This window comes from Lactuca serriola, chromosome 9 (genome assembly GCF_051521515.1).
Source record: "Lactuca serriola cultivar US96UC23 chromosome 9, Lser_US96UC23_V15, whole genome shotgun sequence".
Classification (NCBI taxonomy): Eukaryota; Viridiplantae; Streptophyta; class Magnoliopsida; order Asterales; family Asteraceae; genus Lactuca; species Lactuca serriola.
Window position 1 is genome coordinate 49122853 of NC_136416.1, and position 12786 is coordinate 49135638.

Consider the following 12786-nt stretch of genomic DNA (forward strand, 5'->3'; position numbering starts at 1 on the left):
ACATTGACATGTATAAATAAACGTTAGTATATATATAAATAAAAATTAGTTGCATAGTTTAAATGTTAGTATGCATAAATAAAAGTTAGTTGCATAATTTAAATGTTAGTACGCATAAAAATTAGAATACATAAAGAAGTGTTAGTATAAGAAATAAAATCGTTAGTAGTCCATAATGTATAAGTTTTATTAACTCATTAGTATTATTATTATTTTAATACGATGAAGGTTTTTATAATTAATAATGTTTTTACTAAGTAATACATGCCTTGATTAAGATATATGTGATTTCATTTCTAAATAACCTTGGTTTGAGCTTTCGTGCTGATAACGTGTTATAAAATTCAACGTAATTAAGATAATTTAAAACAAATTAAACTAACAACATAGATAAAGAAATTTGATGTAGAAGAAGATTTAGAAAAGATATGAGATATTTTATATCTTCTGAAATTATATCGTCATATATTTGCAAGAGCATGTTATTTATACTACAAAAATTACCTAGCATATATCATGTAAATAGTATGATATGATAGCTTTCACCAATTCGGTGTCATTCACAATAGTTTACAACATATATATATATATATATATATATATATATATATATATATATATATATATATATATATATATATATATATATATATATATTACCCTCCACCCCACATATCTTTCATATTTAATTTTTATATATATTTAATTTTTATATGTGTGAAAGGATACATATAGTAATACATTTAAATAATATCATAATTTTTTTAAACAACGAAAAATGATATATCAAAAATGGCTCAAAAAATAAGTAATATATAATTAAATTGTACTATAACATAAAATAACAAAAATGTGCATAATCATGATGCCACATGCACTTTTATTATCTAATATAGGAAGTGCAAGTAACTATGTCATTTTGGAAGTGGATATGGTGGAAATTCTCTTAAGTAATAGTGTAATTAAGTCAAAATATAACATAAAATAACAAAACGTACATAATCATGATATAACATTCACGTTTATTATCCAAAAGAGGAAGTGTAAGTCACTGTCACTTTGCAAGTGGAAATGCTACTGGAGATTCTCCTAAAATTATTAAGAGCATTATAATGACTTTGTAAGATCAGGCGGAGTGGGTGTAGTTGAGCCCGCACCCTTCTTGCCATATAAGCACAAACACTGCTCTCTAGGTGCAGTTTATATGCAGCTGAGACTGCGATGCGACTTTCGGAGGGAGCTCTTCATGCTTGATTTTGATTGTCCAACCCATTTACCGTTGCAAACAGTCATAATTTGGGATTTTATTTTACTTTTTACTTTTAACCTTTAACATCTATTTAAACCTCTCAACCCTTCATTTTTTTTTATCTTTCTACTACATTACCTCTCAAAAAAATCAAAAAATGTTTTCATCCGATTCTTCTGATACGTTGGACGAGAGTTTTAGGATGGCAGCTAGGATTGCACGAGATAGTCTACACTATTTTTGCAAAACTATTATTTAGTTTTATGGTCCAAAATATTTACGTAAGTCTACACGCAATTGACATCATGAAATTGCAATCTCATCATGGTAACGTACATGACTTTCCTGGAATGTTAGAAAGTTTAGATTGTCTACACTGACATGGGAAAATTGCCCTACCTCATACCATGGTCAATTTACGTGAGGAGATCATGGGCATCCAACGATTATACTTGAAGCGGTGACATCAAATGATCAATTGATTTGGCATGCTTTTTTTGGTTCTCCTGGATCCCTTAACGACATTAATGTTCTTAATCATTCACTTATATTTAACAAAATATTCGACGAAATTAGGGACGGCGAGTACATTGAAAAGAGAGCAGGGGTTCGTTGCAATGAAACATTTCACAATCTTCGCATTGACTTGGTGAAACATATTTATGGGATTCAACACATTAACCTCAATTTGGATCCGGAGGATAACCCTGAAGACGAGTTCTCGGAGGACGATTTCATGTAGTGTGTTTTATTTTTAATCGTTTAATGTATGTTTTTTTAAATTTGTAGGTTTAAAATTTCTAGTGTTTTTTTTTTTGTTTTGATGTTTTTAGGATTATTATTTAGGCAATGGAATGTAATGTTATTTTTATTTTGAAGTAATGAAATGAAAGTTTTTATTATTAAAAATATAATTTTTATTTAATTAAAAGAAAATCAATTGTGGCACCACTCATTGGGTGTGGCATGAAACCACACTTTTGTGGTAAAGTATGACGTGTCGCCTACGTAGCAGTGAAGAGATTGCAGCTTTTGTGGAACCACTTCCTCCATTCTAAGTAGAAAATGAAAACATGTTGGAGATTCGTTTAAGATTATATATTATGGGTATTAACTTTTAATAGTTAACATTAAGGTGTTGTTAGTTTTTTTGTAGAAAATTTTCAAGCCTCTTATTGTTGTACAACGCAACACACGCGCAACATTTTTCCTCTTGCAGTTGTTTGTTTTTTAAATGACTTTGGAGTAAAAAAACATATGCGCATGTTCTGTTTGGGACAACATTTGTATTACATCTTCCAACCGCTTCCAAACTTTTTTTTCTTGGAAATCTTGATGAATTTGATTATATGTTGTTGAATTTTTGTTTCACCTTTTTTTTCTTGCTAAATGATTTTTTTTTCATTTTTTATGTTGAATAATGATAATTTCTTGCTAAAATATCATTATTTTTTTTTGTTGAAATGTTATTATTTTTTTGCTGAAATATCATAAATTTTCGGTATTAAAAAACTATTTTCATTATATAAAATCAGTTTATTTTATTTTTTTAATATCTACAACAGCATTTAGATGTTAAAAAAACAAACACACTTTTTATTAAAGCCTGCAGCGTTTGGTCCACCTCTTTTGCCGCAGATGATTGAAAATGTCTGTTGTAGATGGTTGAAGAGGTGGTCTAAAAACTTTATGAAATTTTTCTTCAAAAAAACAAAAAATACCTAACTTTTTTTTACACATCATATTTCTACCAATTTTTATCTAACAAAAAGCTTTTATAAAACACTATCTCTAACGGTTAACTTTTTTAAACGTTTTGTTTTCTACAATTAACTAATTTACCTTTTATCTATTTTAATTGTTTTATCATTGCATCAATATATTTTAAAGACAAAATTGCAAAAATGATCCCTGTGGTATGCATTTTTTTTCCGAGTTTTAGTCTAAACCTCGTTTTTTTGGCTTCATGGTCATTTTAGCCGAGTTTGTACGTAAAAATGGTCCCCCAACTTAACTCCCATTAAGTTGTTGTTGTTAAACCCTTATGTGTCTCCCACATGAGGGTATATTTGTCTTTTCACCTTTTAGGGATCATTTTTAAACCTAAAAAAATATATCCTCTTTCTTTTTAAAAAAAAATTAATACCTATTTATTTATTTTAATAAATAAAAAATAAAAAAGGTCTCACTTACTCTCTCTTTTTCTCTCTTTCTCTCTCTCTCTCTCTCTCTCTCTCTCTCTCTCTCTCTCTCTCGATAGGCAACCAAAAACACCTCCATAGGAGGTGGTGTTCTTGTGGTTTTCCGATAAACAGAAGAGCAGCAGCCCCTTGTCCCTTCTTCTTCCTTTTTCTGTCGAGCAAAGGAGCAAGACACCCCTAAAATTCGTTGTCCAGTTCAGCCCTTATTCCTCCCTTTTCTGTTCAATTTCCATCAAAGAAACCCCCACTGGAGGTGGAGATTTTCCGACAGACAAGAGGGCAACAACCCCCTCGCACCTTCTCTTCTTCTTTCGCCGACTCCATAACACCGAAACACCCACCTTGTTGTTGGTGGTCTGCTTCTGCATAACCTTTGTTGCTTTCGTTTCTTCCTCCGTCTCACAAACCAGTGAGGGTACCGGAGGTGCTCGCTCCTTACTTGACAAATTAACCACCAAAATAGTTGAGTGTTCATGGATGAGATCCTGAATTTTCTTCCTCAGCCACTTCCAGGTGGAAGAAATCAATTATAATTATAGTAATGATCGTATGCGTATCCTAAAATTCAAGTAATTCATTCATGTTTGAACACCTTTTACAAATGAAATTAGTTTTCGTTCATGCTTCATCTCCAATTTTGACTTTAAAGTCAAAATTGACATGAATCTTTAGTTTTAGGAAAGAATGCAGGTGACTTGTATCTGAGAATGAGCAAATTGTTCTCAACAATGGTTTGAACAGGGATGGGGTGGGGGAACGGCTGGGAGATGAAGGTGAAAGAATGTATAAGAAGTTGGGTGGTTGTCGATCATACCAAGGGGTGGGAGGTGGTATGTTGGTCGTGGATTTGTTTTGAATTTTGAATCTAGGTTTCAGACGGGAATTTCGATTACATTAAATAATAGTCATCTTCAATTGAAGTGGTGGGTTGTGTTTGTGAGTTTTCGACCATGGAACACCCATCATCGGTGATCGCCAGTCTTCATCTTCCACACCGCCATGAATTTGGATTGAAATCAACAACCAAAATTATGGAATCGCAAAGGGCCCATAGATCTTAATCATTTCGTATGGAATCACAGAGTGTTTCAAGTTTTATGTTTCAAGCAAAGCATTTAATGTGTGTGTGTGTGTGTTTTTGAAGAAGAAGACTAGAAAGAGAGAGAGAGATACCACTTTAATTATTTAATTATTAAAATAAATAGGTATTAATTTTTTCTTTAAAAAAAAGGGATATATTTTTTTTTCAGGTGCAAAAATGACCCCTAAAAGGTGAAAAGACAAATATACCCTTACGTGGGAGGAAGATAAGGGGGTTAACAACAACAACTTAATAGGAGTTAAGTCGAGGGACCATTTATGCGTGCAAACTATGCCAAAATGACCATGAAGCCAAAAAACTCAAGGTTTGGACTAAACCTCGAAAAAAATACATACCACAAGGACCATTTTTACAGCTTTGTCTATTTTAAAGTTCAATTACATAAGTTACATAGGTTGCCTTGATTTTTTTTTTTCTATACATATATTGCCAAACTTAAATATATAATTTGATGTTTGTATTTTTAAATAAATACATAGGTTATATGAATTATTGATGTTTATGGTTTTATGTATCTAGATAGATCGGGTATGAAATAAAATACTATTAAATGTAAGAATTAAAAGTGACAAAGTCTAAAAGAAATTAAGAAGTTAGGGAATTATAAGTAGTTGAAATGACCTTAAAAAAATATCATTTCCAAAGGTAAAAAAAGTATTAAAAACTAGCTTTATTCAAATAGCAACAAGCTTTAAAAAGAGCTATCATTACACATGCTCTAAGTTCAAATATTATGTGTTGGTATTGTCCAACTAGTTACTAGAAACACATAGATAGATGAGTATCCGAAGTGATTCGTATGTGAGAAATAGATATAATTTAAGCATCCAATGCATGGAAAAACACAACACAGTTGGGCAAAAGCCTTTACATTACATTTCTTTTTCATAATCTACATATATTTTCCACACAACGGGTAGTTACCCATTGATTTGTTCTTCATTATTCACTCAAACGGTCAAGGAAAACGATACAAACAAACATATAACACATAATTGAAGTTTATCTTACATATTACATAGTTTGGCTTCTAGCCAAAACATTTAGTAATCAAACAACATTCACTTGAATCTGCGCATACAAGCATTGATCAACAATTGCTAGGACCGTTGAATTTGGAACCAACAAAGGAATCAACGGCTTCACAAACAGTGAGAAAGATGCAGTCTCTTCCGACTTTATCTACGAACTTTGCTACTTTGAGTTTGTGAATTACTTGCCATCTGGGGCTCGCGATAGCTAGCTGCAACCAAAAACCAAAGTGTCATATATCCTCATCATATTGCACCAGAAGAACTTCATGGATTTTATTAGTGTGAGAGTGAATAATCATCAATCATGGAATAAATTTCAGTAGTGTAACTTAAAATCTTTTTCTCAAACCTTTGTTACTATAAATTCATTTTGTATGTTTTGAAGTGTAAATCTCATTTTCTTTTTGTTTAAGGAAATAAGCTTTCAAGATTTGTGCCTACTCTTGCCTCCTTGGAGAATTGATGAACTTTAATGTGTTAATATTATTCTTGAATTTCGAAAGTTATAGAAGGGTAAGTTTCTTGAGATACAAACAAAATTGTTCCAGTAATGATTAGAATCTCACTTTGATGCCTCCTGAAAGCAACTTCTTGTTTGTTTCCTCCAAGGCTAGAATCCCAGCATAATCAATGTTTGTCACACCTATATATTGAAAAATATTAGTCTGTGATCAGATTGTAAATTGTTTCCTGGCATAGATTAAGCTTGATCACTTACTAGACATGTCTAGAATTATTCCACTAATAGGTCTTTTTGTAGCTTCTTTTCCATTCTCTTCGGTTACCCATTTCAATATCCTACAAGGATCAACCAAAATTACTTAACGTATAAAGAAAAAGATAATGAGACATTTTTCTTAATCAAATTCTCTTTAATTAGGTACACTTTTCATATCAAATTAATAATTACCTATCTCTGAGAGGATTTGCATTTGTAAAGCAAAGCAAGCCAGAATTGAGCCGAATGATTAGAACGCCAGGAACTGCTTGAGCGACAGGATATTGATCAACTTCGCAGAAGATTTCTGTTCCTGGAAGTCTTCCTAGTTCTTCCACACGAGGTCGTAGAGCGTTAAGGATTATCTTAGCAAAAGAAACAGCAACCTGTCATATAATAGAAAATTGTCATCCATTATTAGGTTAAATCCGGATTCATGATCTCGTAGTCTAAATTTAATTAAAAATTTTACATGTTATTTGAGAGCCATTATAAATTCTTTATAATTGTCACAAGATGTAGTTTCTAATTAAAAGGGTCTCTTTTGTTTTACCCACCAATGAATATAATATTCAACTTTTAGTTTATATACTAGCTTTTTATATATAATTTATTAAATATTTCACACGAAATTAATAAATTAATCAACATAAAAAAAATACATCAATATAAAAGTATCACGTTTTAAACCGAGTCCAATATTAAATATCTTATTTATTGTTTTTAATATACATTTAAAGTTTATCAATTTTATTTTAACAAATTCTTTATAACAAAAATACTACTAAAAAATTGCATATCTAATTATGTATATTATAACCGATATGTTTTATTATATGATAATATAGTAGGAAATAAATGATATTAATTTTATTACTAAAATATTGGTTATAGATATATTTATGATGTTATTTTATTTTTGATTGGAATGGAATTAAAAGTTAATACTAAGAAGTAAGAAATTATCATTTTGGTTTGAGAAATTAATATCATTTTACTTTTTGTTCCTACCAATTTAAATGATAACATGTGTCACATTTGTATACTAAAATATTATTAAATGATCATTAAATGTTACAAATATCACCATTTAATTGGGTAAGAGGATTTGTAGGAACAAAAAATAGAAGAATATTTAATTTCTCTTTTGGTTTTGGTTATTGTTATGGTAAATAATTAACTTTTTTATATGATAAAATTATGGGAAATTCCTATGCAATATATTTTGTTATAAACACAACGATATGTTCTTTTTATATTATATAACTAGGTGTGAGACCCGTGTATTATATGGGTTGATTTTAAAAAAAAATTAATATATAATTTTAAAATAAAAAATATAAACGTATTTATTGCAATTTAATATCATATATATATATGATATTTAATACTTTACATATATAAGTATATGACTTTAATTTTAAAAATTGAAATAAATCAAAAATTGACAAGTGGATAATATTTATTTCAAAAATACCACAAAATGTCATGTGTCAAAACTCATGAGAGATTGACATGTGTCAAAAAAACATTTATTTATTAAGGAGGATTTTTTAAAATATAAATTGTTATATATATGACAAAAAATTATTATATACAAATAAGCTTTTTAAAACTATATTTAAATATATAATGTATCAAAAGTATTGTATTATTTGAAAAACTTATTTAAAATTTTTTTTAATAAGTAAAGATAAAGTTTTTAAAAATCACTTCAATCTAAACCGCAACATATCATTTCGATAAATAACATAAAAACACTTAAGTTTAGCATACCTTTTGCATACTAATTTTAGCATAAATTTATATGCTAAACTTAGGTTTAGCATAAATAACATAAAAACACTTAAATTTAGCATAAATTTCTTTAATAAGTATACAGATAAAGTTTTTAAAAACACTTAAGTTTATTAAAGTTGGATGTTCACAGCTACTTTTTCAATTTTTCAATTTTTATTATTTATGGTTCATTAAACCTTTTATGTTTTGCAGACATGTTCGATTTTATCATTTATTTTGGTTTATAGGGTCGGTCCAGACAGTGGGCAACCCGGGCGACCGCCCAGGGCCCACGTCCTCAGGGGCCCAAAATTTATGGGTTATGTAGTGTATATATATAAAAAAATTATTACCTAAATGATTTTTAGGGCCTAAAGTTGGTTCAAACACAAACTAACTCAAAAGATAAATAGTTTGGCTTGCTTTTTATTGCTAATTGAATGCGTTTATAATAAAAAATAAATGATATTTTTTTGAATCTTTATAATATTTGTCTTTAAAGGATCATTTTTTTTTTTATTTTTGCCCTGGGCCCCATATACGTTTGGACCGGCCCTACTGGTTTATTAAAGCCTTTAAGCTTGTAGAAATGTTAGGTTTTACCGGATAAATCTGCAGAAAGGGTAAAATTGAAAAAAAAAAATAAAAAAAAAGTTGCAAGACTGGTTTTAATAAACATAAAATACGCTAAGAACAAATTCATATATTTATACCAAACTTAAAGGTTTTTATATCATTTACCATTCTTTTAATATATTTTAATTTGTATTTTCTATTCGAACGCACTTAGTCCATTTTCAATAGTTTCATTTACATATGAAATACTTATTATCTTTTTTTTTTTCCGATCAATTATTCTATTTATTAATTATAAAAAATTACAATAAATATATTTTATAGAAAGTAAATCATTAATATAAAATAATATATATTTAAGAAATAAAACGTGTATTTAAAAACAACAAATTAGAGACGTTTTCATAGATATTTTATAAGATATATAAATATGTTTGGTTTCGTTTTTGAAAACTATAATAACGATCTTTGTGGCTTTTGGTTTCGTTTAGATTTAGTCAGTATATCCTATTGCCTTATCCGTGAGAGTAAGACAACGGTGAGAGTAAGAAAGTACGGAGAAAAAAATAAAACGAAATATATTTTTTGTGTTTAAATTTGAAAGAATAAAAGGCAAATTAATTTTTTTGTTCTTTTCTTTCAAATCCTTCAAACTTAAAGGAAAATAGAAGGAAAAGTCATCCTATTATTTCCTTTTCTTAAAAAACTTAGGAAAATCTTTTTTTTTTTTTTCATTCCATCAATTTAATGAAAAAAATGAAAATCACATATCATTTTTGCAGTTTTCTTCTAATTTTAATAATGAAGTTTTTGTAAAGTTTAATAAAGCGAGTTTTTTTATAATAACCTTTACAAAATAAAAGTTAGTGAAAAATAGAAAATAAGAACTCTTTAATACTATTAAACAAAGAAAAATAACAAGTGAGGGTAAACAAAGAAGTGTAGATTGTGAACTTGAGTCAACTTCGATACTGTACAGTAGTCAACTACTTGTTCCCGGATTTGATACTGTACTGTACAGTAGTCAACTGCTTGTGTCCATTTGAAATGGACCCCACAGTCGCAATATAATACTTCATGTATATGGACATGGAAGCACTAAGTAAGTAGCTTCATGTTGATCCTGTTCTAAGTTTCTAACTTTCAGAAATAGAAAGGCCACTTTCATTTGGGTCCACTCCAGCCTTCTCTTTAATAATTCATTCGCACACCATTTATTTTGGAGAAAAGAAATCTTTGAAAACAACCCTTTATATAACTAATATAATATCATATGAATAATTAATATTGTTAGAAATACTTACCGCAACCATTAGACCCATCTCCACCGAAGCAAATAACACACCGAAGAAAGCTCCAGCACAAGCCAAGAAGTCTAACTTATCGACTTTCCATATATTGTAAGCTTCGGTATAGTTAATCAATCCAGGAAGTGCAGATAAGATTATCGAAGCAAGTATAGCAACTGGAGTATAATAAAGTAGCCCTGTTAAAAGCTGTAGCGATACAAGCACTGTGATAGCCATTACTATATTTGATACTGCTGTTTGACATCCAGCACTAAAGTTGACAGCAGTTCTTGAAAATGAACCTACATAATTAGTTATATATATGTTAAGGTTGACTTAATTGGTGTTAAGTTGTGTCTAATATTTGATCATTTTATTGATTAAGTGATCATTAAGTTAAATATTACCTGTAGCAACATAACAAGAAGACATAGATCCAGCAATGTTCATGAAACCCATGGCTATCATTTCTTTATTCCCATCCATATTATACCCTTTGATTGTAGCAAAAGATCGGCCAACTGCAACAGCTTCCTGAAAATATATATATAAGAATTAATTAATAAACTAAACATTATTTTTTTTGTTAAGTTTATTGGGAAATAAACTAATTAAGTATCTTGAACATACTGTTAGAGCAATGATAGCACAAACTAGCCCAATTTTGACTGATTCTCTGAGGTGTGGACTGTTGAACTCCAACTGATTAACTGAACTTGGATTCAATCCTCCTTTGAAATGTTTGATTATTTTAATTCCATGTTCATCTCCTTTTGTTAAGTAGACAATCAAGGTGGAGAGAATGACTGATACCAATGGAGCAATTGCAGGTAACCAGAATAACCGTTTGTTTCTTTTTCCCTGAATTTTTCACCATGCATGTGAATTAATTACCAACAATTAATATTGTCATAGGAGAAATTAAATATTTTTTTCTTATTTATCTTTCTTATCCATATAAAATAAGTAACACTTGTTGTTATTTTATATGAATAGAAAGATAATTAGGAAGAAAAATAAAAGGATATTTTTGATTTCTCTTGTTATATTATGAAATAAAATAATTAAGGTGTCATGATGTGTTGCTTACAATAAATCTCGTGATTAAGATGAAGATGAGGAATGAACATCCAAGGATAAAGTTCTGAGGGTACCACTGTTCAAATGAGAAATAAAATAGTAATTAATTATGGGAATATTTAAAGCAAAAAAATAATACTACAAAGTTTAAGTGGGAAAAAAGGGTGGTTGTAATCTTAGGGCCTCCCACCAACAGTTTTCCACTATTAATTTCTCTTGCTATATTTATGTCGTTATGTTCGAGAACAACACAACTATTTAATCATAAACAGGAAAAAACATAAAATAATTCTCTAATTATCATCCTGACAACGACATCTCGAAAAAGTGTACTTATATTTTATTTGAGAACATGAAGGAAATATGTTTCTCTAGCCAAAAGTCAAAAAGACAAAAGAAAACGTGAAAACTTACTGAATCGTGGAATGATTTAACAACGGCAATCAGCACAGAAACAACATCAGTTTTTGTGGTGAAATGACTTATCCCAAGCAAACCTTTGAGCTGTTGGAGACCGATAACAATGGCTGCTCCCGCCATGAACCCTACTATAGCCGCTTGCGACAGAAAGTCGATAAGAAAACCCAGCCTACATACGAATCAACATGCAACAATAGTGAACATAAAGATTAAAGAACTGAACACTAAACTTTCATTGAAAGATCGAGCTCTCAACTTCCATGAGTGATCAGGTCGATAAAACAGTACCTGAACAATCCGAAAAGAGTTTGAAATGCACCAGTGAAGAAGGTGACAGTGAACACGAGCTTATTGTAGGAGACAGGATCAACCATCGGATTTACAACTTTAGAGCACATGGCCGATATCAGCAGCGACACCACAGCCACCGGACCTATGGCTAACTCCCGTGAAGTCCCCATGGTTGAATATATCAACGGAGGTACAACACTAGTGTCTGAGAAAGTAATCAAACGATTAAGTTATTCAAAAAGGAGCGAGAGTTCTTATTAATTAATAAAAAGGATATATATTTCAAAACTTACATAGACCATATTGAGGCTTAAGTTGTGCTAAAGCAGCATAACCAATACTCTGCAAAGCTTCAATTAAATGGTTAGTGAAAAAGAAAGAAAATTGAAAGGATTCGGATTTGGTGAAGAACTAAATGTACGTACCTGGGGTATGCATAGACTAGCGAGGGTTAACCCTGAAAGCAAATCGTTCTTGAACATGGAAACCTTGTATTCCCTACCCCAGTTAAGTATCGGAAACACAGAACTCAAAAACGCCATAACACAAGCTAATGGAGGTTCATGTGTTGCATTGGGTTTCTTGTTTTTCTTTGAACAAACAGCATTTCTGATAGAACCAAGAATCTCTTGGCGAAAACCAGGAGGATCAGGCGAATCAAGAACCCATTTGGTTCGTTCAGTGATCCGCTGACGATCCTCAGAACTAAGTTGCAGTTGCAACTGATCATGTCCTTCGACTGAAAAGACATGTTCGGTTGAAGGTGAAACAGAAGTTGGCACTGATGAAGAAGCCATGCTTTTGTTTCTTTGAAGTGTTTGGGGAAACCCAGGTGTGATCGAGACTTAATTCATATTACAGAACAAAACAAGCGGTTGCCAGAGAGAATATTGATTTGCGATGACTCAAAAAATTTACAAGAGACAAGTAGATGCTAAAGGACACAGCATAACGCAACCTACATTCAAGATGTCTTTGGTGTAATCTTTAGAAGAAAGATTTGCTGGAACTTATAAAGGTTGTAAAACTAGATGCTAATGATCTCCA

At 30.4% G+C, this 12786-nt stretch overlaps 1 protein-coding gene across 1 annotated transcript; it reads right to left on the minus strand.

The window, feature by feature from the left end:
- Positions 1-5405: 5405 nt before the first annotated feature.
- Positions 5406-12786, minus strand: LOC145072278 (low affinity sulfate transporter 3-like). Its single transcript, XM_079018677.1, has 12 exons — positions 12165-12786; positions 12033-12081; positions 11737-11944; positions 11443-11617; positions 11039-11104; positions 10579-10809; positions 10356-10482; positions 9964-10250; positions 6497-6690; positions 6305-6384; positions 6153-6229; positions 5406-5795 (listed from the first exon to the last, which is right to left on the minus strand). Exons 1-12 carry the CDS (start codon positions 12534-12536, stop codon positions 5643-5645), a joined length of 2019 nt encoding a protein of 672 aa, XP_078874803.1. The 5' UTR covers positions 12537-12786; the 3' UTR covers positions 5406-5642.